This window comes from Phoca vitulina, unplaced genomic scaffold (genome assembly GCF_004348235.1).
Source record: "Phoca vitulina isolate PV1807 unplaced genomic scaffold, GSC_HSeal_1.0 scaffold42, whole genome shotgun sequence".
NCBI lineage: Eukaryota > Metazoa > Chordata > Mammalia > Carnivora > Phocidae > Phoca > Phoca vitulina.
The window spans coordinates 15,037,003-15,063,969 of record NW_022589745.1 but is presented as its reverse complement, the minus strand read 5'-3'; the positions used below and the strand labels follow the sequence as shown (position 1 = coordinate 15,063,969).

Below are 26,967 nucleotides of genomic sequence, written 5' to 3'. Positions count from 1 at the left end.
ATTCTGATGGATTCCATGCATTTTGAGTTTATTTTTGTGTATGGTGTAAAAGAGTGGTCCAGTTTCATTCTTCTGCATGTGGCTGTCCAATTTTCCCAACACCATTTGTTGAAGAGACTTTTTCTTAAAAAATTTTTTCCCAATAATCATTCTAGATATTTGAAATTTTTTTGTAGATAATGAATAGTTGAGAAGGGCGTGGAGTGCTTTTATCCTGGTTGTGTTCTTTTTCTAAAATGTTCTATCTGTTAAAATTTGGATTCTTAACTTTTTCCTGGAGGTTTAGTTCTAGGAAACTAAGAATGAATCCACCTGGATGGGTTGGATCTTTTAATGAATATTTAGCATAATTTTTGTAGATAGGATTATCTACCTATATGAATTTGCTGAAATTACTACCCTACTGATTCAAAAGAATGTATGTTTCAGATACATTTGTATTTGTTTTTTGTATTGACCGGTGGGTTTGTGTGTGATTTTATTATAAAAACCTATGTAGGTAATAAAAGTAAAGAAAATAATAGTAACCACATCTAATACTTATTAACCCTTAATGAGAAGCATGATGCCATAGTGGTTAAGGACACAGCTTCTGGAGCCAGTTTAACTGGGCTTGTGTCCCACCTTCTCCCACTTTCCAGCTATGTGTTCAGCAAGTTATTTAACTCCTCCATCTTTCTGTGTCTTCATCTGCTACATGGGGATAATAATGCCTACCTCAAGGAGTAGTTGTGTGAGTGAGAATAGATACTATGGAGTATTTTCATTATATATTAATACAATTATATATTATATATAACTATGTAATTATAATTAGTATATTGCAATATGTACCTGGTATATATATACATTTAAAATTCAATAAATATTGGCTTTGAAGTGATTATTAAGCCTTTATTCTATTCCAGGCACTGTACTATGCTTTATGTTTACTATCTCTTTTAATCTTTAAGCAGCTGTATAAGGTTGGTATTATTATCATCTTCAGTTGCAGTGAGTAAACTGAGGTTCAGAGAGAATAAGTGATTTTTCTAAGGCCACAGAGTTAAGCAAGTACCTGTTGCTTGAATCCCAAAGTCTGACTCTTTCCATGAACCACTAACATTTTACTTTTGAATTAATCAGGCTAACGATTAGTTATTGTGATTATTTAGGATGTATCAGAAAGGAACGGGGCGCCTGGGTGGCTCGGTCAGTTAAATGTCTGCCTTGGGCTCAGGTCATGATCCCAGGGTCCTGGGATCGAGTCCCACTTCAGGCTCCCTGCTCAGCGGGAGCCTGCTTCTTCCTCCTTCCCGCTTGTGCTATCTCTTGCTATCTCTGTCACTCTCTCTCTCAAATAAATAAAAAATCAAAAAAAAAAAAAAAAAAAGGAACATGAATATAATTTAGTTGTAGGTAAACAGTGGATAGAGGAATGCTTTTATATGCTTAAGAAAAATTGTATTATTAGAAAGTAGTTTAAAAGTTTGTGAGCTTCCTTTAAATCACACTAAGGGCATAATAGTTGGCATTAGATAATGTGTCTGTGGTAGAATTTACTAAACATTTAGCAAAGGTCTTAGGATTTAGTGAAGAGCCGGGGTCAGAGAAAGCTGAGCAAAGCCTGGGCCTGGTGTGCTCATTCATCCCACTCAGCACTCCCCAGGGCTTTGCTCCCCTTCTCCAGGACTGCCTTTCAACCTCTTGTTCCCTCCAGGAAAGGCTTCTGGCTCCCTCTAGAGTTCAACAATAGTATGTGTTTTGAATAGAACAATCTTTGACAATTGTAATGAAAAAGTTTTTTTTTTTAGTATGATTCAACTATAACTGAATTACTTAGCATATAAAAATTCTTTTTTTTTTAAGGCTTTCTTTTTTTTTTTTTTTTTTTAAGATTTTATTTATTTAGGGCGCCTGGGTGGCTCAGTTGGTTAAGCGACTGCCTTCGGCTCAGGTCATGATCCTGGAGTCCCGAAAAGATTTTATTTATTTATTTGAGAGAGAGAGAATGAGAGACAGAGAGCATGAGAGGGAGGAGGGTCAGAGGGAGAAGCGGACTCCCTGCCGAGCAGGGAGCCCGATGCGGGACTCGATCCCGGGACTCCAGGATCATGACCTGAGCCGAAGGCAGTCGCTTAACCAACTGAGTCACCCAGGCGCCCTGCATATAAAAATTCTTGAATTTGAAACCCAAAGTTGGTAATCTACTTAATTAACATTTTACCATTAGTCTGGTTTCTATTTCTTTGTCCACTTTCTAAGTCTCTTACTGCCTTAAATATCTTCTTGGACTGTGGCAAGAGCTCCCTAAGTGGTAGAGCTACTACTGACAGCATTCCTTTATTGTGGCCGTACGAGTACTTCGCTTAATATTTAATAAAACATAAGTTTTACACTATTCTCATTATTCATGAGTTTAGAAAACAGGTACTAAAATCTTTTATGAAGGATTTTTTTTGTTTGTTTGTTTTTACATATTTTGTGTGAATGTGTGTGCTTACTTTTATGGTGTTTAGTTTGTTTTGTGACCATGGGCAAGTTATTTTACTTCTTTATTCCTCCATTTAAAAATTTTTGAGATAGATTTGATAAGACTGTGTCATCAAAGGGTACACAGTAGGAGCTAATTAAATGTTCTTTAAGAAATAGAACAGAAAGGGGCACCTGGGTGGCCCAGTTGGTTAAATATCCGCCTTCAGCTCAGGTCATGATCCCAGGATCCTGGGACCAAGCCCTGGGTAGGGCTCTCTGCTTAGCGGGGAGCCTGCTACGCCCCCTGCTTGTGCTCTCTCTCTTTCTCTCTCTCTGTCAAATAAATAAAATCTTAAAAAAAAGAAAAAAATGAAAAAGATGAAAAAAAGTTACATGTTTAGGAGAATATTTTCTGAAATTAGGAAGGAACTTTGGAGAATTTTCTTTTCTAAATTAATGAGGAAATATAAGACGTGAGATTGGAGGGAAGGATAAAGGCCCAAACCAAGCAGTAATAATAGTGGGGACAGGTGGAAGGAGTGGGAGTTGATTTATCTATTCATCAGTTAATGGACATTTGGGCTATTTCTACTTTTTGGCTATTATGAACAATGCTGTTCTGAACATTTGTGTGTGAGCTTTTGTGTGGACATGTGTTTTCATTTCTCTTGGATATATACCTAGGAGTGGAGTTGTTGGGGCCTGTGGTAACTCTGTATTTAACATTTGGAGAAACTGCCAAACTATTTTTCAAAGTGGATGCACCACTTTATTTTCTTACCATTTCTGTACATCCTTGGCAATACTCATTATTGTCTAGCCTTTTGATTTTAGCCATTAAAATGGGAGGGAAGTAGTATCTTATTGTGGTTTTGATTTGCATTTGCTTGATGGCTAATACTGTTGAACATCTTTTCCTTTGCTTACTGGCTGTTTGTATATCTTCATTGGAGAAATGTCTGTTCAGATCTTTTGCCCATTTTTTAATTGGGCTGTTTATCTTTTTATTATTGAATTCTAAGAACTCTTTACATATTCTAGAAACAATTCCTTATCACATATATGATTTACAAATATTTTCTTCTGTGGGCTGTCTTTTCACTTTTTTGATGGTGTCCTTTGAAGCACAAATGTTGGGGCACCTGGGTGGCTCAGTTGGTTAAGCATCTGCCTTCCACCTCAGGTCATGATCTCAGGGTCTTGGATCGAGCCCCACGTTGGGCTTCCTGCTCTGCGGGGAGCCTGCTTCTCCCTTTCCCACTGCTCATGCCCTCTCTCACTATCTTTCTGTCTCTCAAATAAGTAAGTAAAATCTTAAAAAAAAAAGTCTTTTGAAGCACAAATGTTTTTAATTTGATGAAGTCCAGTTTATCATCTCCATTTTGTTTTGTTGCTTGTGCTTTTGGTGTCATCTCTAAGAAACTCTTGCCTAATCCATGGTCACAAAGATTTATTCCTCAAATAAGTTTTTTTTTTTCTTCTAGGATTTCTACAGTTTTAGCTCTTACATTTAGGTTTTTGATCCATTTTGATGTAACATTTTTGTATAGTTCTACAAGCTTTTGATTCTTTTTTGATTTTAGAGACTGTGTGTGAGGTATATTGTCTGAAATGAGGAGTTGAATGCAGTGCTCACTGAATTCCTTTGCAGCACAAACATTCTGCGTTTCTGTGTAACTGTAACCTAATTGTCTTAATGCTCTTTTTAATAGTACCGTTATTCGTTGCAATGACCAAAACGCATGTGATAGCGGCTTCAAAAGAAGCATTTTATACCTGGCAGTATCGTGTGGCAAAGAAGCTCACAGCATTGGAAATTAATCAGATCACGCGGTCTCGAAAAGAAGGGAGAGAAAGGTATATCTTTTGATGTATGGTTTTTAGTAGCTCAACCATATCGCATTTAAATTAGACATAGTTAATTATAAATTGTCATGCTTGAGAACTGTAAATTGTTTTGGTTACTAGAAATAATATTTTTCCATTAATTTCAAAACCTTTCAAATTATTTGTTTAAATTTATCAAAATAAATGAGAGGAAGCGTGGTGTAATTAAAGAAAGCCCTTGGAGATAAAGAGTGGAAATCTGTGTTTTTATAAGGAAATAGCTGTTCTCACTCATCTACACTTACCATATTAGGATAAAGCATAAATATTATTCAATTGAATGCCTAACCAAAGCTTCATTCTTATGGGTTAGTGGTATAGGTGTTTCCAGAAGGGTGGGGGTGATTCTAGTATCAATCTCCATAGGAGAGATTCTTAGACAGGTTCTTAGATAGGGAAGAGGTCTTCAGGTGGGGCGAACTGGTCACTTGGCTTCTTTCTCTTGCCGTGGATTCGAGGGAATCTGGGGTTAAGTGATAGAGGGGGCTCTACCACATAGAGAAGTTAAGAGCTAGGATGGGGGGATTCCCTGTAGTAAGTTTCAAGGTACAGATGCATTTACTATGTTTTGTTAGTTATATTGTCTCTGTTGGTGATACTCTTTTTGCCCTTTTGTTGTTACCCTAAGCCTTTAAATAAGGCATTTTGTTGAGTGTTTTAAGCTAATAATTCTTAATCAGGGCATTGGTCTGTGTTGGTGGGAGTGGGCAACAGGGGTCATGTCAGATCATCTTCCCTCACACATGCTTGAGATCTTAATGCAATCTTCCTTTCCCTTTAAGACTCACTCATGTACTAAGATAGGAGAAATGTCCCCAGTAAAAATATTTTAGATATGTGAATTCATATGGAAACAAACAAACAAAAAAAACCCAACCCAAACCAAACCAAAACAAACCAGCTGAGGGACACCTGGGTGGCTCAGTTGGTTATGCGTCTGACTCTTGATTACGGCTTAGGTCATGATCTCAGGGTTGTGAGATTGAGCTCTGTGTTGGGCATGGAGCCTACTTAAATTCTCTCACTCTCTCCCTCCCTCCCTCTCCGCCACTTCTCCCTCTCTAAAACAAAACAAAACAAAACAAAACAAAAACCTCCAAACAGTTGAAAAATACTGTATCTTGTTTTCTTAGTAGTTCTGAAAGTCTAAATAGGAAGAACCTTTGGCCTCTCTCAGGACAGCATGTGACAGTGGTAGCAATAATGAGCAAGGGAACCACAGTCTGCAGGGAGATCTTAGAACAAAGTTGGAACTGAAAAGTCTAGCCCCTACATAGAGTAAGTGTCCTCTGAGAGCCAGCTAAAGATATTCTGGCTTAAGATGGCAGCATCTCCCTCTGTTTCTGTCTGGGACACACTTACTGGTTTTAATGATTGGGCAGGTTCTCTCTGGGCCTCAGTTTCCTCATCTGTAAAATATGGTGGATGATGGTGAGAACAGCCATCACTGATTGAGTACTTCTAATATGCTAGATACTACAGTAAGCCTAGTCAGTACGCTTATTAATCCTGTTTCAGAGAGGGAACTAAGACACAGGAGCTTAATTTATTTGCCAAAGGTCACCAGCTGATAAGTTGAAATGGGACATAGAGCCAGGTTGATCTGGCTCTGAAATGCTTACTCAGATTGGCCTTTCTTGTAGCACCCTCCTTGTTTTAAGAGAGGGAAGATGGTCACATGATCTTGAGAGACCGCCTATTCTGACCTTTGACTTTTATTTTGTGATAACTAAGTAGAATAATAATAGTAGCTGGATATACTTAATAGAAATGTATTAAAATGCAGAAACCTGGTACCTCTAAATTTATTATTTTCTTTTTTTAATATATTTTCTTTCTGCATTTAATACATTTCTGTTTAACACTTGATCTCATTATATTGATGAAAGTACAATTATGATTTCAATTTAACAATGATAAAATTTCATGATATTTTAAAGACAGAAAATGGCTTGATTTTCTTGTGACTGTATTCCATCTATGACTTCTTGATGATCAGGCTCTGTGCATATGTGCTTTACAAACATCAGTTTATTTATGCCTCTTAAAAAACCCTGGAAAAGGTTGCCCTTATTCTCCACATGGAGAAATTAGGGCTCAGAGAGGTTAAGTAGTTTGTGAGGGCCTCATAGCTACTCTATGATGTATCCTCCCTATTCACCTTCACTCATTTTAATATTTTTCCAGCAGACATAGAGCACCTGACAGTGTGTGGCACTGTGCTAGGCACTGGAGACATGGTCTTTGCCTCCAGGAAACTCCTCAACTGGTGGGAGAGACAAGTAAAGTAGTAGAGATGCTATGGTGTGAATAGTATTATATTGAAGGTATCAGATGGAGGAAATCCAAAAAGAGTGCATCTTCACAACACAGGGAACATGAGAATGATTTTTTTTTTTTAAGATTTTTTTATTTATTCATTTGTCAGAGAGAGCCCAAGCAGGGGGAGAAACAGGCAGAGGGAGAAGCAGGCTCCCCACTGAGCAAGGAGCCTGATGTGGGACTCGAGCCCAGGACCCTGGGATCATGACCCGAGCTGAAGGCAGATGCTTAACTGACTGAGCCACCCAGGCGTCCCAAGAATTATTCTTCATTTCAGAACAAAAATTCCATTAATTAGAGCTTCCCAAATACATTTAAGCTTTACCTTTATTAAGCACATTGATAGAAGGGAAATTATGGAGAAATAAGAGAAACTTAGTGTATTGAAGTTATTTCTGAGTGATGTTCATTTGCAGAATAAGGTAAAATATCTGTTGGGGCTTAATGAAATTTATTGGAAATATGTGATTCAATGTTCAAATACGTTTTTGGCATAACTTTCAGGAACATATCACTTGCATAACTAGTAAACACCTGGTAGGTAGTTTCTACCTTTATGGGATCGAGCTGTGTCAAGAACTCTTTAAAATAATCAGGGCATTTATGTTACATAGTAGTATTAATTGGCATTATCCAGTCTTTTAATTGTTTTAGAGATTATGAAATGGTATAACCTGTACTTAGACCATCTTTGAAATTCTCACTTTTTTTTTCTCCAGAATTTATCATGTTGATGATACTCCTTCTGGATCAGTGGATGGGGTGCTTGATTATAGTAAAGCCATTCAAGTAGGTGATCTTATTATTGCCAGCAAATGTTGATATCTGTAAATTTCGAAATACTCTAACTTTATTTTGAGATCTGAGAATTTGTTTTTACTGAATAGCATCTTATTCTAGTAATTCTTTAAAAAATGTCTATTCTGAAAACCTTTTTTCTTGGCCTGCTTTTTTTTCTTCTTTTGATTTTTAAAAACATTTTTGAAATAATTACAGGCTCACGGGAAGTTGCACAGATAGCACATAGAACCTCTTTACCCTGCTTCCCTCAGTGGTGACATCTATAACTGTAGGGTAATATCAAAAACAGGAAATTGATATTGGTAATGACACTGTTAACTGGACTCCCACCCGATTCCTTACTCAGTTTTCACTAGTTTTTCCATGTACACCTGTGTGTGTAGTTTTATGTCATCTTACCATCAGAAAGGGACGTGCCTCATGCGAGTTCTCCATTTTTGCACTTGCTCTCCACCCTGTCCCTGCCCCCTGGCAACCACGAATCTGTTTCCATCTCTAGTTTTGTCACTCTGCGAATTTTTTAAATGAAGGGAATCCTGTAACGTGTAACCTTTTGAAATTGGCTTTTTCGCACTAAGCTTCTAAGCTGTTGAGATCCATCCAGGCTGTTGCAGTACCGAGTGACCTCCCCTTGCTCATTCTGGCAAAGGGCTGTCTGTCCTTCCGCCATCTCTTCTTTTATGACTGAGCTCAGGTTTCTGCCTCCCTGCCTCCTCCTGTATGGGTGAGATGTTCCTTCCTATCACTCTCACAACTCCTGAGCACATCTCTACTTGTATCGTACTGTGCTGTCTTCAGGTGTTGGGCCCCCTGTCTTCCTCAGTAGGCTTTTGAGGAATCCCTGAGGGGAAAGGTTTTATCCGCATGTCTCCAGTGCTTAGTTCAGTATCTAGCACATAGTAGGTGCTCAGTAAGTAAATGTTAAGTTAATAAATATATTGGAGTATTCTTCTTGGTGAATTGCATACTACCTTATACCAGATTAGTCATTCAATAAATATTTGTTAAAGAATAACGATTTATTTTAGGGCACCCGGGATCCAATTTGTGCCATAACTGCATCTGATAAGACACTGATTGTGGTAAGTTCGAAGCAAACTGATTTTATGAATAATAATTGTTTAAATTATAAAAATAGAGTCAAGTAATATGTTTTGGATTTGAATATCATCTTGTGGGCACCTAACTTACTAAGTCCAACATAAGAAATAAGAAAGTTTTAAAGGTTGCCTCACAAATTGTTAAGCATTTGCAAAAACACCTGTTTATAAAATGGGTAGAATAGTGGCCCGCTGGGGAGAGTTTGACACTGGGTTGAAGGAGCCACACAAGGGTTGGCAGGTGCAGGGTGGATTGGATGGTGGTAGCAGGTCTTTGAAAGCTTCCTCCTCTCTGTAGCCTGCTATTTTGTGTTGGAGAAGGGTTTTGGCTCAGCTACTTTCGTAAGACTTAAAATGAAGAGGTGGTGTGTTTGCTAACCAGTAAAGTGAAGAAGTCTAGGGCAAAATTTTCAAATAAAATCAATGTTACAGTGTCTTTTCTTGAGCTCTGACATATGAAAATATTAATTTTAGAACTAAGTGTTTACTTTAATATAGTAATGCTGGTGGAGTCATTGAATTTGAATTATGTAATCAGAGCCTTAATAGTGTGTATTTACAGTTCTAGTTATGTTCTTTAGCCATTAGAAATTTTATGGGGGACAAAATCTTAAGAATGTCGTATTTGTTTTTCCTCATTAGGATTTTTATAGCAGTTTGTCTTACAGAGCCTCTTGTTTTCTTTTTAGATTCTTTACTGTATGGCAGGGGTTTTTTTTTTTGTTGTTGTTGTGTTAGTTGTGTTTCTGATATTTGCAGAAAAAAATAACATGCAACTCATATCAATCACAAAAATTGACATAATTCCTAAATGACAGAGTCTGCTGAAGAAATGTACTCAGTTTAATAACAACCAGAAGTTTTGTGTTTTTATTTTTTTATTCACATATAATATACTATTTGTTTCAGAGGTACAGGTCTGTGATTCATCAGTCTTATACAATTCACAGCGCTCACCATAGCACATACCCTCCCCAGTGTCCATCACTCAGCCACCCCATCCCTCCCACCCCCCACCACTCCAGCAGCACTCAGTTTGTTTCCTGAGATTAAGAGTCTCTTATGGTTTGTCTCCCTCTCTGGTTTCATCTCGTTTCATTTTTCCTTCCCTTCTCCTATGATCCTCTGTCTTGTTTCTCAAATTTCTCATATCAGTGAGATCATATGATAATTGTCTTTCTCTGATTGACTTATTTCACTTAGCACAATACCTTCTAGTTGCATCCACGTCATTGTAAATGGCAAGATTTTTTTTTGATGGCTGCATAATATTCCATTGTGTGTGTGTGTGTGTGTGTGTGTGTGTGTGTGTGTGTGTCTATATATACACCACATCTTTTTTATCCATTCATCTGTTGATGGACATCTAGGCTCTTTCCATAGTTTGGCTATTGTGGACATTGCTGCTATCAACATTGGGGTGCAGGTGCCCCTTCAGATCACTACATTTTTATCTTTGGGGTAAATACCCAGTAGTGCAATTGCTGGGTCATAGGGTAGCTCTATTTTCAACTTTTTGAGGAACCTCCATACTGTTTTCCAGAGTGGCTGCACCAGTTTGCATTCCCACCAAGAGTGTAGGAGGGTTCCCCTTTCTTCGCATCCTCGCCAACATCTCTTCTTTCCTGACTTGTTAATTTTGCCATTCTGACTGGTGTGAGGTAGTATCTCATTGAAGTTTTGATTTGGATTTCCCTGATGCCGAGTGATGTTGAGCACTTTTTCATGTGTCTGTTGGCCATTTGGATGTCTTCTTTGCAGAAATGTCTGTTCATGTCTTCTGCCCATTTCTTGATTGGATTATTTGTTCTTTGGGTGTTGAGTTTGATAAGTTCTTTATAGATTTTGGATACTAGCCCTTTATCTACCAGCCAGAAGTTTTAATGGAGAAAGTACCTTCTGCATTTAAAACTTCTTTTTGCCGTTGAAATGTAAAAGGTTTTATTTACTTATTTTTTTAATTTTTAAAGATTTTATTTATTTATTTGACAGAGAGACAGTGAGAGAGGGAACACAAGCAGGGGGAGTGGGAGAGGGAGAAGCAGGCTTCCTGCTGAGCAGGGAGCCTGATGTGGGGCTCGATCCCAGAACCCTGGGATCATGACCTGAGCTGAAGGCAGATGCTTAACGACTGAGCCACCCAGGCGCCCCCCCTTTATTTTTTTAAAGATTTTATTTATTTATTTGACAGGAATATGGAAGGTTTTAGAATGATTACTTTTTCAAACCTTTGAAGCCACAGGACCCCTTTTTTCAAAAACAAAATCTTATTTCATACTCCAATATGGTAAATCTTCTGAAACCCATACTTCCCTTCTATACATTAAAAAATATTCTCTCCCTCACCCTTCCAGCCTTTCTGGTAGGCCCCTCTTGAGAATCATGCTGCAAAAGCAATGCCGCTCTGAAAGATTGGCTGAGTGGAGCCTTCTGCTTTGTCCCGTTGCCATGACCAGAGGCACAGAAGGGTTTGGAAACCACAGTTCTGTCCTGATTGTTATACCAACTGTTGATCTGTCAGCATTAAGGCTTGCACAGAGTTGCATAGTAATTTATATTGTTTTATTTTTATTTAAAAAAATTTTTTTAAAGATTTTATTTATTTATTTATTTATTTATTTATTTATTTATTTATTTATTTAAGATAGCATGAGCCGGGGACAGAGGGAGAGGGAGAAATAGGCTCCCCACTGAGCAGGGAACCCGATGTGGGGCTCGATCCTAAGACCCTGAGCTCATGACCTGAGCCGAAGGCAGATATTTAACTGACTGAGCCACCCAGGTGCCCCTGTACTGTTTTATTTTTAGACCGATTTAAACTAATACTCATTGTATCACTGCTTTCTGATCATCTCCCTTTCCCACTAACTAGTATCAGATAGGTGGCTATAGATGAAAAATATAGACTTTCAGTAACAACTGTTTCATATGGTGATCTTAAATTAATTTTTCATATATATGAAATTTAATTCAATAAGTGCTTTATATTTTAGCTTTTCATGTACCCTGCATATTAACCTAGACAACAACTGTAAATAACCCTTGTTATTTTTTCCTTGTGATATAAGCATTTATGTATTATGGAACAGCTAGGTTTCTGACTTCTTTCTTAAATGCTACATGAAAAAATTAGATCACCTTCAGCCACTTTTAAAAGGGTTTTAATTAAATTAGGAGATACATATGTAATCAGTAATGTGATTCAGTATCAGAATTGGCAGTTAGTTATGACACCATCACTTTGGTTTTGGAAACAAATGTGTGAACATATAGACAGACCTGTATTTGTATTTAATTTTATTATGTAGATATGCTTTAATAATCAAAAGTAATTTCCATAGGGTCGTGAATCTGGCACCATTCAGAGATATAGTCTTCCTAATGTTGGTTTAATTCAAAAATATTCCCTTAATTGTCGAGCCTACCAGTTATCCTTGAATTGCAACTCTAGGTAAGTCTGAAAATTCTCCTCATGTAGTTGTTGGGTTTAGAAGTTATCAATTGGGATTGTTGGATTTATGTAATAAATGCAATAAATACATTTGTATAAATACAAATGTGTATTTGTTTTAAACTTATAGTTCAGTGTGATTTTACTATACTATATTTATATTTAGATAGTTGTATTTATACTGTGTTTAGATGTTTTTCTCTAAGTGGGCAAAATATAGAAATTCTAATGTAATACTTTAAATTGTTTGCATGTCAGTTGCTTTAATTCCTTTGGATACTTTTTCCTCACAAGGAAGCAAAATGGAGAGTAGTCCATGTCTTCTCTATCAAATTTGTAAAAATTTGTTTAAAACCAGTTATTTCTTTAAAGCCATTTCTGCCTTCTTCCCAGATTTGGATGAACTGATTTTTGCAGAAGAACAGTAATAGGTAATTATATTTGTGATTGCCGATTATCATTTTACAATGTTGTTTCCCTTCTCCAATGTCATTATTTGTAGTCGTCTGGCTATCATAGACATCTCAGGAGTTCTAACTTTCTTGGACTTGGATGCTCGGGTAACAGACAGCACAGGACAGCAAGTCATTGGCGAGTTGTTAAAATTGGAGCGGAAAGATGTCTGGGATATGAAGTGGGCCAAAGATAATCCAGATTTGTTTGCAATGATGGAGAAGACAAGAATGTATGTTTTCAGAAACTTGGATCCTGAGGTAAACACAGGAAAGGAGCATTAGCAGTACATAAATAATGAGCCAGATAGCGAAACCTGGCTGTTTCCCTTATGTTTCCTTAAGAGGTTTGTTGGTTGTTGGTTGCATGAATTTCTGAAAATAAATAGAAACATCTCTGTGGAATTGTAACATATTTGGTCTTAAGTGGGAATAATACTGATTCTTTAAATATTCTCTGCTTTCTCTGAAAGGCACTTCCTAAGCATTTATCTGTTCTTTTTAAAAGATGGAGCCATGGTCTCTAATATATAGTCTTTATTTTTTCCTTGTCAAAGTTAAGAAAAAAAGAAAATCAGTAGTAACATTTACCAAAATTGCTTAAAACAACCTAACCAAAGAAATGTGATTTTGAAATTGCTTTGTGCTTTTATCCTCTTTTGCCTCTCTGTCCGCCTTAATCTGTGCTTCCTTGGTCTTATTTATATTCATACCAACTCTGTCAGCCACGAATCCTGGTCTTTCTCACTCTGATAATTTTATGAATATGCAAGTGTGGACTGATTAATCTACCCTCTCTGGAGTATCAGGAAGCCCCTTGCTCACTAATTTTAAAGTTGTATTTTGATTTTCTACTTGCAGCTCACATCAGCTAATTTTTTTTTTTTTTTTAAAGATTTTATTTATTTATTTGACAGAGAGAGACATAGTGAGAGCAGAAACACAAGCAGGGGGAGCAGCAGAGGGAGAGGGAGAAGCAGGCTTCCCGCCGAGCAGGGAGCCCGATGTGGGGCTCGATCCCAGGACCCTGGGATCATGACCTGAGCCGAAGGCAGACGCTTAACGACTGAGCCACCCAGGCGCCCACATCAGCTAATTTTTAAGCTTGGAATTTTCCTGTCACTTGGTCTGCTCTGCATCAACTGTTAGCATTTGTGTTTAGGAAATTCAAAATAATTTGAGTGGTAGCCTAATCAAAGCATAATTGAAATAAATCTTTTATACAATTTTTGAATAACTAATGGATTTTTGGTTTGGAATTTTCTGTATGCTTGCTGTACCCAACAAATGTAAATAATAGATAAGTTGATAATTTCTGTATGTCATTAATTGATGTGTGGATTTACAGTTTCCTTTTTGGAAAGAAATTGCATGCTTGGGCCCCTGGGGTGCCAAAGATCTTCTAGAGTAATTTATTTAGTGGTAAACTATTTGTCCCTTTAATATCCTAAATTATTTTCACATTTCCCCATTTTGGCTCTACTCAGGATCTTTGGGTTGGGAAATGACCTGATATAAATTGCTCTCAAAGACTTTGTTAAAGCTTTTAGGAGTCTTAAGGATCTTAGTAATTTTTGGTCCCTGAGTTAGGTTTAGAGGAAAGGCAATCAGGGCTGTTGCATTTAACTTGTAAGCAGGGGCTTCTATCAAGGGTCCAAGGGAAATTTGATGCTTGCCACAAAACAAGTGTGAAAATTTGACAGGTAACCACAGGATAACTGTGAGGTTAGGAGAGGAATACTTTTTGAATGTTGGGGTCCTTTTCCATCATTGGCCCTGTGTGCACTAAGTCAGAAATCATATGCCGGGATGAGTGAGAGTGTTGCGCTGCCTGGCTGTTCATAATGTGTGTGTAGCACACATGCTCAGTCTAGCACTGGGGGAAAAGACATCTTGGCCTGGTGCAAAGTGCTTCTTAAGTAGTTTTAACAGAACAGTTGTTTTTTTTTCAATTTCTTTTGAGTTTGTTTTCTGGCTTAGCGAGTAGTTCAATTTCTGTTGGATTTAGAGCTAGATGAATTTCTTTCAACCTTACCACTGACTGGATTTCTTTATAAACCCTGCTGTTCTTTTCATTCATGAGGACACTGGCTGGCTGTGATCCCTGCTTGTTTAGTTTCTCTCCTGTTTGTTCCTGTAGCTGCTTATTGACTGATCATGTAAGGACACACACTTCAAAACCGAATTTGCTGGGGCTGCTTTAGGGCATCGTATTCTTTTATTATTCAGGAGATAGGCTATCATTTGACAGTTAATACTGAATACATTTTTATCCACTTGAGTGTTGTTATGAATTCTAGATTCATACCTTTCTTTAAGTTGTAAAGTTTTCTTTAGATTATATGTGAAAAAAGGGTGCCATTTGTATGTGAAGTTGTAATTCACTGATAAAGCACACTTTCTTTGAGAATTTGGAAATGAGTATTTAATGTTGATATTCCCTGCTTGATCATTTTTATCTCCAGTGACCCTCTCAAGGTACTGATTCCGCTTTTCTAGTCTTTTTCTTGAATCTTCCCTCTCATTGATGCTATTTCATATTCATATTCCTTTCATATCTCATATTTTTGTCACCCACCCTCTCATTTTTATACGCTTCTTTACCAAACAAGGGGTTTCCAAACTTTTGTATCTATACCTTCGTATGTGTATAATTATTTATTAGAAATGATATACATGACCTACCATATTAATACATTGTGAATCATGTCCCTGAAATAGAAATTTTAAAAGAATGAGAAAAAAATAACAGGAAGTAAACTTTATTTTAAAATGTCATGGTGTTATGGTTCATGCTACCATTAGCTAGTGTCTCAAACATAATGCACACTTTATAGAGTGTGGAATTGTTAACTTAGTATAGGTCCCATGTTTCAAATAGTCTTCTTGATAATTTCCATTTTTTAACTGACTTTTTGTCAGACCTGGTTAGACTGTCATTGTTTTCACTGTGTAATGTGTTTTCACTTTGTAAAAACCTCAGAATCTGTGCGAGGAGTAAGGGAAGTGACTGTTCTGCCTTGTCTTGTTTGCTTGTGCTTGCATTATGGGTATTCCAGTAATTCACAAATTCTTTGCAGGAGGATTTTGAAACTACATGTCCAATTTATGAGGGTTAGCTAAAAATTAGAAACTGTAATCCCTAAATCCACTTAGCTAGGTATGTACAAACTTCAGTATGTCACCATGTGCTAGAATTGAGGGGATAAGTACTTCAGAGTACCTATGTTATATTGCACATGTTATGAGACCTTCTGACTTCTGTACTGAATGAGAATACTTCATATAGAATAGATTAGTGAAGTTTTAAATACTTTCTTGATAAAAATAAACTTCTTGCGTATCGCATAGGGGAGGGTGTCCTGCTTTTGTCATCCACTGGTCTAAAACTTCATATTCAGTTGAAATGTGGATGGATATCTAGTGAATTTTGGAAAATAAAGAGAATTAGTTGAGATCAAGCAGAAGTTGACTTTTTAAAATCTGAATTACACAAATACTTGCATATTTACTTACGTGCCAATAGGTTATTTTGGAAACTCTTAATTTTTTGGTCTCTCCTCCTCCCTGTATTTTCTTACTTTCTCTTTATTTTTGGTATAACTGTTATCCACGCATCATCTTTTATGACTTTATTTTTTGGCTACCTTGCTTTGTTTTTTATCTAGCCAAATATAAAACAATTTTCTAATGACAAACATTTTTGTACAGGTTTATTTGGACACATGTAGTATCAAAATAATTCAGGTGTACAAAATGCCTCTATAATTTAAAGAAATATATCCTTGTATTCTTTCTTTTTGAATTAAATTTTGTTCTGATTCTCTCTGTGTGTTCATTGCTCATAAAGGCATATTATTTGCCTTTACATAGTACATTTTTTTTAAGAAATAAAGGGATTTTGTAAAAATTTTCTCATATAATCAACAATTTTTACTTTTTAAAAGAAAATCATCACTTTAAGACTCAATAAACACATATAATGTGTATACAAGAGCCTTTTTTTTTTTTTTTTTAAAGATTTTATTTATTTATTTGACAGAGAGAGACACAGTGAAAGAGGGAACACAAGGAGGGGGAGTGGGAGAGGGAGAAGCAGCCTTCCCATGGGGCGGGGAGCCCGATGCGGGACTCGACCCCAGAACCCTGGGATCATGACCTGAGCCGAAGGCAGACGCTTAAGGACTGAGCCACCCAGGCTCCCCCAAGAGCTTTATTCTTAAACTTTGACATACTAAAACTAAATTTGATTCAATTTTTACCTGTAATTTCCATCTTTTTAGTATCTTCCTATTATAATTTTTGTAGTTTTATCGTGTGAAGAACTAAGTTTCAGAGTTAAAAATTCAATGTTATTTCCTTTGGATTTTGCTTACTTTCTGTTTCATGATATACATATACACACATATCTAAAAAAAATTACATTCTGGTATTATTTCCATTACCAGACATTAACTTATCCTTTCTACAGCGTTCTTGGAGGTAGTAAGTATATTGAGAGTTTCTTTCTTTTTGTTTACATGATATTTATACCTAACTTTTTCTACTAGGGATTTAGGGCAGCTATTTTACATTGTAATATGCATTTACTACACTTTATTTCTATAAGCCTGCATAATACCAGGATGAGAGACAGACCTGTAACAGACTTGTATATTTACATATTGGCAAATTAAGTCTTCTTATATAGAAAATCTATCAGGAATGCTCTCTGGCTAATGTTACATAGGATGGACTTTTCAGTATGGTACAAGTTTTCTTTGATATATGTACTTACAAATATAGTGTTTGTCAGTTTTATTAAGAATTAAATTTAATATTGTATTGCATGAATAAGAATTATCTAGTGGTATCAGACATTTCCGGATTAAGAAAAATTGGACTGATATTAGATGCTATTCGGGAATTAATATTGATTACATAAGGCATAATAATAGTAATGTGGCCATATAAAGAGCATCTTTTTTTTTTTTTTTTAAGAACATCTTTATCTTTTAGAGATATGTACTGAAATATTTAGGGATGAAATTTCATGATGTCTGTAAATTTACTTGATTTACTTTAAAATATTTCAGCCAAAAAATTGACTGAAGCATATTTAGCAGAATGTTAATAATTATTTAGATGATGGACATATGGGTGTTAATGACATTCTTTCTACTTTTCTCTTGGTTTGGAAATGTTGATAATAAAATATAAAATCATATATTGAAGGAAGGAAAATTTTGTGCAGTTTAACATAACATTTGTTTTTATCTTTAAAGGAGCCCATTCAGACTTCTGGATATATTTGTAACTTTGAGGATTTAGAAATTAAATCTGTTCTTTTGGATGAGATACTGAAGGTAATTCTTAAAAAGCAATTGTATTTCTGTCGCTGGCTTGGCTGGGATTTATTTTTTCACCAGGCAGTGCAGTGTCCCTGTTAGGAATGTGGATAGACCCTGCTCTGTCACTTGCACCACTTTTAGACAGGTTCCTTCACCTTTTTGAGCTTCATTATCCTTTCTTGTTTACGAGCCTCAATTTTTTGCCTCTATAAAATGGGGATAATAGTAGTACCTATCTTCCAGGATTGTTATTGTATAAGGTAATGTGTAAAAAGCACTCAGCACAGTGCTAAGATGAAGAGCTCAAAAAATGGTAGCTAGTTGTTGTTGTCATTTTTTATATTATCAACAGAGGAACTGAAGAAATATTTGACAGTTTAGTGTTTTGTAGTTCTAGGATACTTGAGTAACTTTTTTTTTGCAAGGGCACTATCCTATTTTTTTTCAGGCTTTATAAAATAATCCATTTCTGATGCCAGATATCTTTTTGAACCTCTACTTTGGCCCTCATTGACCATCTTTTAAGAATTTCTTTCTCTAAGAATATATTGAAAAGAGTTTTACCTTCATTTTATACAAAGCATTTACTTTTTCTGTGTACTTCATCCAGTTTTATGGAATTAGAATAGTAGATTTTTACATTTCTGAAGTTGCAGTTGGTAGCATGTTTTCATGTTTTAGTTTGATGTATAAATTGTAGCCCTTTTATTAAGAACCTGTTTTTTTTTTTTTTTCTTGAGAAATTTCTTGGAGGACTAGAGCAGAAAGAATGCAAAAGGAAAAGGAAGGAATTTACTAAATTTACATTTACTAAAGTACCTTTCATAGGAGGTGTTCATTTGTCATTTGTCATTATATGTCATTTTTCATTTGTCATTACAACCATGCCTGGTAGGTACTACACAGACCTCATTTTTAGATGAAGAAGGCTCTTAGTGAAATGATTTACCAAAAGTTCATCTGTTCATTGACTCAGGAAATGTTTACTGGCAGTCAGTAAGACACAGTTCCTGGCCTCAAGTAGAGGAGTTGGGGAGATAGACAAGAAATTCAGCAACCAGACAAGGCGTGCGGGAGCTGTAGTTCAGTTGGCAGATGTATCCCTTCAAAGGTCTGCAGCGAAAGAGCATTGGGTCAGTTCTGAGACTGTGAGTAATGTGAGTAGCACAACCAGGTATTGTGCTAACTGTTTGATCTCATTTAATCCTCACAACTCGAGGAAGTAAGTTTGATTATTATCTTCATTTGTTCAGATGAAACATGTGAGGCTTGGAGAGAGAAACTAGTTTGCCAGTGACACCCAGTTAGCAGTAGGCAGAGACATGATTTGACTCCAAGCCGTCTGGCTTCAGAACTGCTGTGTGTATGTAATTGGTAGCACTGGCAGAAATGAAGAAGGGGAGTGGTCATGGGGTAGGTTGGCCCAGGTTATAAGAGGCCTTGTGTGCCTTCTGTGGAGTTTGGACTACATCCTGGAGTCATTGGGGGCGTAAAGCAGGAGAGTGACATGATTGGGTTTCTATTTGGGGAAGATGGCCTTGGCTTCCTGGGTGGGGCTGGGACGGGGTGTATAGCAGGTTTTAGAAAGAGTTGTCACATAGCCAGTGAACAGTGGAACAGGATTTAAGCTTAGGTCGGCTTGAATCCAAACCTCATGCTCTTTCCATACGACTTTCTATCTTGTGCCAGGGATTTCCCGGAGAACTTTTTAGCTTCTGAATGCAGTGGTTTAGTTGCAGGGTGAGGAGGGGCACATGCAGCTCAGTTCTGGGAGCCATTGCTGTTTTCTCTAATTTTCTCGTATGCTTCACTTTTTCTTTGCTTGGAATATGTAGGATATTGGTGAGTTCATTATAACTGTTTTCTTTGCCCATTAGCTAGCTCTTTCCTGCAAGGCTGGCCTTCAAAAAAAAAAATTTTTTTTTTTTGGAGGGGCCAGCTTGCAAAATTAAGAAAAGAAAGAGGTGATGAAAACTGGCCCTTTTCCTTTTATTTGCTTGTCTGCTGCCCAGCAGCACAGGGAGCAACAATTTCATTGCCCCTGACAAGGAAAGAGTAGATTAAGGAGTGAGGGGGTAGAGGACCCTGCACACGTGTTTTCTGCTCTGGTGGAATCCACAGCACTTCGGGCGAGAAGAGAATAGTAGTAGCTCCTGGGAACATGACATTTAAGCTGAGGGAAAATAGGCTGCATAATTCTAAGAGACCCCTACTTCCACCACTGCCTTTTCCCCATGGGCAGCCTTATAGCCTCGGGAGGAACTTAACTGGTGGGTTGTGGGTGTTTTCCAGATGACTTGAAAGACCCACACATTGGAATAGCTTTTCTTCCCATTTTGGTTCACAAGGTGAGGCAGTTGTGTGTGTGTGTGTATGTGTGTGTGTGCGCACGTCTGTTTTACTGTAAAAAAGAAACACGTACTCTAAAGGCAGCCATTTGACTTTCTTTTCGTGTTTACTTTTAGAATCCTGAACATCCAAACAAGGATTATATAATTAACTTTGAGATTCGGTCCTTGCGAGATAGTCGAGCATTGATTGAGAAGGTTGGCATTGAAGATGCATCTCAATTCATAGAGGACAATCCACACCCCCGACTTTGGTATTTAAAAATAAAAAATCTTCCTCAAATGACTGGTGTATGCTTTTTATTTTTTTATTTTTTTAATTTTATTTTTTTTAAAGATTTTATTTATTTATTTGACAGAGAGAGACACAGCGAGAGAGGGAACATAAGCAGGGGGAGTGGGAGAGGGAGAAGCAGGCTTCCCGCCGAGCAGGGAGCCCAATGCGGGGCTCGATCCCAGGACCCTGGGATCATGACCTGAGCCGAAGGCAGACGCTTAACGACTGAGCCACCCAGGCGCCCCATGGTGTATGCTTTTTAAAGTTTCAGCTCTATTGTCCCCCACTCTCGTGGTAGCCTTCATGGGGGGTAGATGTCCATTCTTGCTCTTCTTTTTAAAATACAGAAATTCATTTCAGGTGTGGAAGTACTCAAAATGAGCATAATATTAAGTGAAACATGTATAAATGTGTTTATCGCTTCCCACCAGTTTGACTAGAAACAATAGGTATAGTAATTGCATTCTGGTTCAGACTTGTTTGTCAGTAATTGCAATAAGCTTTTCTGTTTCTTTTGTAATACAGGCGCCTACTGGCTGAAGCAGCTCTTCAGAACCTGGATTTGCACACTGCAGAGCAAGCATTTGTACGCTGCAAAGATTACCAAGGCATTAAGTTTGTGAAGCGTCTGGGCCACCTGCAGAGTGAGTCCATGAAGCAGGCCGAAGTTGCTGCGTACTTCGGCAGGTTTGAAGAGGCCGAGAGAATGTACCTTGATATGGACAGAAGGTAAGTCGTGAAGGTACAAGCACCCTGAGTACTTCGGCATTCGTGATCTTTTTGTACAGTAGACTAACTGTCTCATGCCATTTCTTTAGAAAATAATTTCAGTTTGGATTACCAGCTGGATGTTCCACAGGTCCCTCGTTAATGTAGGTTTTGTAATTTGGAGGTGGTTTTCTTTGCTGTTGTTACATATATTAATGGCTGGCCGTGGATTGCTTTCATTTGGTGGGGAAAAACCATAAGACTACAGAGACTGGGGGCTTTTATCCTTTATTACACAGCTCAATATTTGGGTTTTCTTTTTCTGTTTAGGCCTTTATTTAACTTTTTGTTGTCAAGGAGCATGAAATAAAAATGAACGGTATATAGGGATTGATTTTTATTCCTCTGTTCATTTTAGATTTATATAAAATACTGTATGAACTTCATTTCAGCTGTAAACATTATGTCTCATTTTTATTAATATTGTACTTCCAGGAGATCCCTAATAACAGCCTAAGCCCTGAAAAGAAAGATAAACCAAATGTGTTTATATGTGTGGTTTTTAAATAAGCCTGATCATGTCTACAAAATTGATGAAGTGATTATTATTTAAATCATTATTTTGCTAGGAAAATTGGAATTCTAGGGAAAAAAAGGCAGGAAATTACTTCCTTTTCCCTATTTCAGGTTTTCCCCATTGCCTCTTTCCTGGTTAAGTTTCTAAAATGTTTGGAGAGGTACATTGTCTTTCAGTTCCCTGCTGTGTATTCTAGTTCCCTGGAATTGAACCTATCACGTGGTAGGCAGTTGTTAAATTATTTGTCACATGAATGAATACATGCTATCTTTTGTAGAGATCTTGCTATTGGCCTTCGGCTGAAATTGGGAGATTGGTTTAGAGTACTCCAGCTCCTGAAAACTGGATCTGGTGATGCAGATGACAGTCTCCTAGAACAAGCCCACAATGCCATCGGAGACTACTTTGCTGATCGACAAAAATGGTAGGTAACCTAAGTGGACCACCTTCTCCATTCATGCGGCACTTAATATGGTAGCTGCCTGAGTAACTCCCTATGACACAACGCTGGGGAAATTGAAGTCCATCCTCCTGGATCCTAAAATTCAAACAGCTTTAGATTCACACTGGGGAGCAAGAGATCCTTAGATAAGTGTTGTAAAACTTTGGAGTTTTCATACTCACAAAATGTGTGCCTAGCTTCAGACAGCTTTCTGCTATTTAAGACCGCAGTGTGCATTTCAAAGATACTATATGATCTACTTCTGAGAAAGGTAAAAAAAAATTTTATATTTGCTTGTTTTATTATAGATTATTTTCAGAAATCATTGACTTTTATTCTGAAGTTTTCATTTTGATCAGTATGCTTATTTATTTACGTCAGTGTTTGGAAGTACAGCTGTGTATCAGATTACAACAATATTTCTTAAGAATATCCAAAGAATGTTGCAACTAAAATATGCTTCACAGTTTTTAGATTTTTTTTCCCTCCAATTTATATGCTTCAAAGACATACTATAACTGAAGGTGGTAACTAGAATAATACTAGTAATTCTAATGAAGGAACATTTTGGTGAAAATGCTTATTTACCAGGAGGTTCACATTAGTTTTAAAAAGTTTTTGCTTCTTTTTATATTCTATAGGTTGAATGCAGTACAATATTATGTACAAGGCCGGAACCAGGAACGTCTAGCTGAATGTTATTATATGTTGGAAGATTATGAGGGATTGGAGAATCTTGCCAATTCACTTCCAGAAAACCACAAGTTGCTTCCAGTAGGTATTACAAATTTTAGGTTTTAGAGTTGTTAGGTTATTTTATAAGGTTTTCATGTTACAGTCAGGAAATATTTCTCTGCCACAAAGAAAATTTAAAATGAATCTATAATCTTATAGTTTCTTAGATGGAAATGATACTTTTAATTGTTAAAACAATATGTCAGTATTACAGAATGCTTGAAAATGGAGGGAAAATTAATCATATTCCCACTACTTTAACATGTTCACAATCTACTGTAGTCTTATCAGTTTTATAAAATTGCTTTTAAAGTTAGCTGAACACATGAAATATTTCCAGCTAAAATGATATCTTATCAGAGATTTGCCTCAAAATGATCCAAGCTTGGTCTGGGGATTAGTGTGTATGTATGTGTTTGAAATTTGCTATAACAAAAGTTAAAAAAGATAGCTTGACTTTTATTAGGTTATTTTAACAATAAAGTATTTAATGTTAAAAAAAGAGAAACAAAAAGTTTTCTGGAACTTTGTTTTGAATGTTCTTTTTAAGTGTATTAATTGTTGAATGATGTTAATGAATTTATATTTTATTTGTTTTATCTAAAATGTAAATAACTGAGTTGTAAAGTACCTGTAGAGTTAGCATCTCTCAACTGCATGGTCTGGACATAAATCAGTTGTGAGCTCTACCATAAAAATTTTGTCAATTAATAGATGAATGAATAGTAGAATTCTGAGAATTTGGTTTTCTCTGTTGAATCAGAGCAGTTATCCCTATAATAATGATATTTTCAGTTACCTTTATTTTTAGTCCTGTGCTTTCTTGAGTAGGAGAGAAACTGAAATTACTTATAACCCTGGGTATTAGGACAGTGTATCCTACATTAATGTCATCTATTAGGTGTGTCTGATGATGCAGAAAAGAATGTTGCTATCGAATATCCAAAAAAGTATTATTACTGAGTAAATACTAAGTAATTATAGATATAATAATAATTAAATAATTAAAATGATTAAAAAATTTTAGTAGTGCAAATTTTAAATCAAGTTTTTGGAGGAGTTTTTTTAATAATATGGTAAAATGTACATAATATTTAAGTGGGAATTTCAGGGTGCAGAACTATATATAATATCACAATACATACAGCAACTCACACATACATATAGACTCATAGGACAAAGATGTTAGGAAATTACATCACACCATTGAGAGAGATTTCCTATGCGTAGTGAGATTATGAGTAACTTTACATTTTTGTGCTAGAAAACATTTTTTTTTCCCCACCATGAGAATGTGTTACTATTTTCTAACCAGAGAAATACAAATATTACTTTTAAAAAGATAGTTGGGTCCAAAATGTACTTTTATGATTTTCCCCAAATACTTTAGAAATGAGGGTGGGGAGAGAAAAACTCTGGCCAAGTAGATACTCAGAAAGAAAAAGAAAATTGATTTTTCTGAAAATGGAGAGTAAGCCCGATGGGTGTGGTTGGGTTTTGTTGTGATCTCCCTCCTCACCACCACCCTGCAAGGGAGCTCTGTTTTGGATCTAGCTTCCTGCACTAACAAACGGCCGGCTTGTCTGGGGCATTTCTTTAGAGAGGTATGTGAGAGCTCCGTGAATGTGAGATTCTGCTGAAGCCTCTAACGATGACCATTGATTATACCATCGGTTGCCCTAAATGGTTTTTTCACACACTGCTATGGAGTTTGTTTCAGAACTTGACATTTCTGTAGAGTTGCTACTGTACTGGGAGGAGAAAAGAGTGCAGTATGTTCAGGACCTGGTTAAAAGTCAGATCTGGGGCGTGAGCCAGCGAAACTCTGGTTTTATAGAAAATGATGCCTTAGCATCCTTTCTGGTTTGTAGCCGCTGTCCCTGTGTATATTTCAACGAAAAATGACTGTAACCATTAGTAAATTTAATACTCATATGTCCCTATGGAGTTTTGTAAATGAAAATATAAGTGATTTCCTTGGTCTGTGAAATCTGAGAGTAATGTTCTGTCCTTACAGGAAATAGCACAGATGTTTGTGAGGGTTGGAATGTGTGAACAAGCAGTGACTGCATTTTTGAAATGTAATCAGCCAAAGGCAGCAGTAGATACCTGTGTCCATCTCAACCAAGTAAGGACCTGAAAACTAAAGTCCCTAGTCATCCTTTTAGGCTTTCGCCAGTGTAGGGTTGAGGCGAATTTCGTGAAAGGAGCTAGATAATGTCTTACTTTGCCGAGGACCTAGAAAATGTTGGAGTTTGCACTTACCTCTTAAAGTGCTACCATTGAGGGTGACCCGCTCATAACTAACTCAATATGGGACAAACCCTGTGCTTCTAGTCTGGCAAGTTTTTGTCTGGAAGTAATTTCATAATCTTCTGTATTTTATTAGGGTTTTGTTTCCAAAGAAGGACTAGGTAATGGTCATTGCAAGAGGAAGGAATTGGGTTACCTTATCAATATTTATTTTGGCAAATCTATTTTCCTGTCTCTTTATAGTAAACATATATTTGGTATTTTTAAGAGCTGGAATTTAACTAAAATTAAAGTACGGAATCGTGGAAATTGCTGAATATCAGTGTATTCCTTTAAGTACTGAAGTATTTTATAAAGCTCCATTTGCTTTTTAAAAATAACTTTTAAATGTTAAATCTGATCAGACATTTTCTTAACTGAAATTGCATATTTTGTTTTACTATAAGCAAATGTAGCTTTTTCCCATGCCTTGCTGGTGCAAAATTGAATTATAATATTGTGATTATAAACTTTGAAGTTTTCCTTTTCCAATGGACTTCCTAAGCAAATCAAAGTCTTACATCATTTAATCATTTTGACACATGTTTAACTTATAGAACTTATAATTGCTCTGATTTTAGTTAAATTTATTTTAAAAAACATATACAGTTTTTAAATTTTGATGTATCATTATTTATTACTATAAACTTAAATCTTTATTATATGAAATTTATGACATCTGTGACTATAAATGCTTGGGTAACTGAATGGTATATTTTTCCCCTTAGTGGAACAAAGCTGTTGAATTGGCTAAAAATCATAGTATGAAAGAAATTGGATCTCTGTTAGCGAGGTATGCATCTCATTTATTGGAAAAGAATAAAACTCTTGATGCCATAGAACTCTATCGGAAAGCAAATTACTTTTATGATGCTGCTAAACTGATGTTTAAGGTAATATAATAATCTTGATGAATATTTGATATGTTCTAGTTACCAATGTTTTCTTGCATATTAAAGAACATATTTTCCATTTTCTTTGAAAACAAATACTTATAGCAAAATGCCTCTGGTTTTATTACTACTATAACTATGTGTTATCTTAGTATTATTACCTTTTACTAAAAAGGCTGTTTATTAGTGTTAGCACCTTATTGATACCTAAACAACTGAATATTAATAGTGAAGTTAACAAAGAATTATAGAATTTTCAGGGACCATAAAGTACAAATTCCCTTACAAATTCAATCCTATTGATAATAGAATTTTGAGTCCTTTTAAATGTACACATTTTAAAGACATTACATTTTTTCATAATATGCATTTGGAGGGAAGATGACTAATATATGGTATTAATGTATGCAAAATTTACATCCTATTCTATTTTTTCCCATTTGACTTAATGGAAAAGGGAAAACTCCCCTCAGTCTTCTAAATAAATCTTTATTTCTGAAGGCTGTACCATGTTAAAGTCCTGTTATTTCAGTATATTTGGAACATCATTTTAAAAATCTCCTTATGGAAAATGCTACCCCTTCCATGAAAACTTTCTTCATTGTGACTTAAGAGCATTTGTTATTTTCGGAGATTGTTAGGAGTTGTAACTCCATGGCTAAATGCTAAGGAAAGAATGGAGTCCTTATAAGCTAAAGAAAAGAAAATTTAAAAAAATTTTTATGTTAATCACCATACATTACATCATTAGTTTTTGATGTAGTGTTCCATGATTCATTGTTTGTGTATAACACCCAGTGCTCCATGCAGAACGTGCCCTCTTTAATACCCATCACCAGGCTAACCCATCCTCCCACCCCCCCTCCCCTCTAGAACCCTCAGTTTGTTTCTCAGAGTC

The 26,967-nt window shown here is 36.3% G+C and overlaps 1 protein-coding gene across 6 annotated transcripts in view; it reads left to right on the top strand.

Moving 5' to 3' along the window:
- The window catches only part of WDR35 (WD repeat domain 35), a 63,496-nt gene that overhangs the window by 26,949 nt on the left and 9,580 nt on the right, over window positions 1-26,967 (top strand). For 5 of the 6 annotated variants that reach the window (XM_032430049.1, XM_032430047.1, XM_032430046.1 and 2 more), the window contains 12 exons: window positions 4,167-4,311; window positions 7,383-7,452; window positions 8,493-8,546; window positions 11,906-12,015; window positions 12,518-12,728; window positions 17,732-17,812; window positions 20,263-20,399; window positions 20,948-21,151; window positions 21,985-22,131; window positions 22,791-22,923; window positions 24,902-25,012; window positions 25,905-26,069. In XM_032430049.1, coding sequence (XP_032285940.1) covers window positions 4,167-4,311; window positions 7,383-7,452; window positions 8,493-8,546; window positions 11,906-12,015; window positions 12,518-12,728; window positions 17,732-17,812; window positions 20,263-20,399; window positions 20,948-21,151; window positions 21,985-22,131; window positions 22,791-22,923; window positions 24,902-25,012; window positions 25,905-26,069 — 1,568 coding nt within the window. The remainder of the gene's footprint in view (window positions 1-4,166; window positions 4,312-7,382; window positions 7,453-8,492; window positions 8,547-11,905; window positions 12,016-12,517; window positions 12,729-17,731; window positions 17,813-20,262; window positions 20,400-20,947; window positions 21,152-21,984; window positions 22,132-22,790; window positions 22,924-24,901; window positions 25,013-25,904; window positions 26,070-26,967) is intronic. The other variant, XM_032430051.1, reaches the window with a different exon arrangement.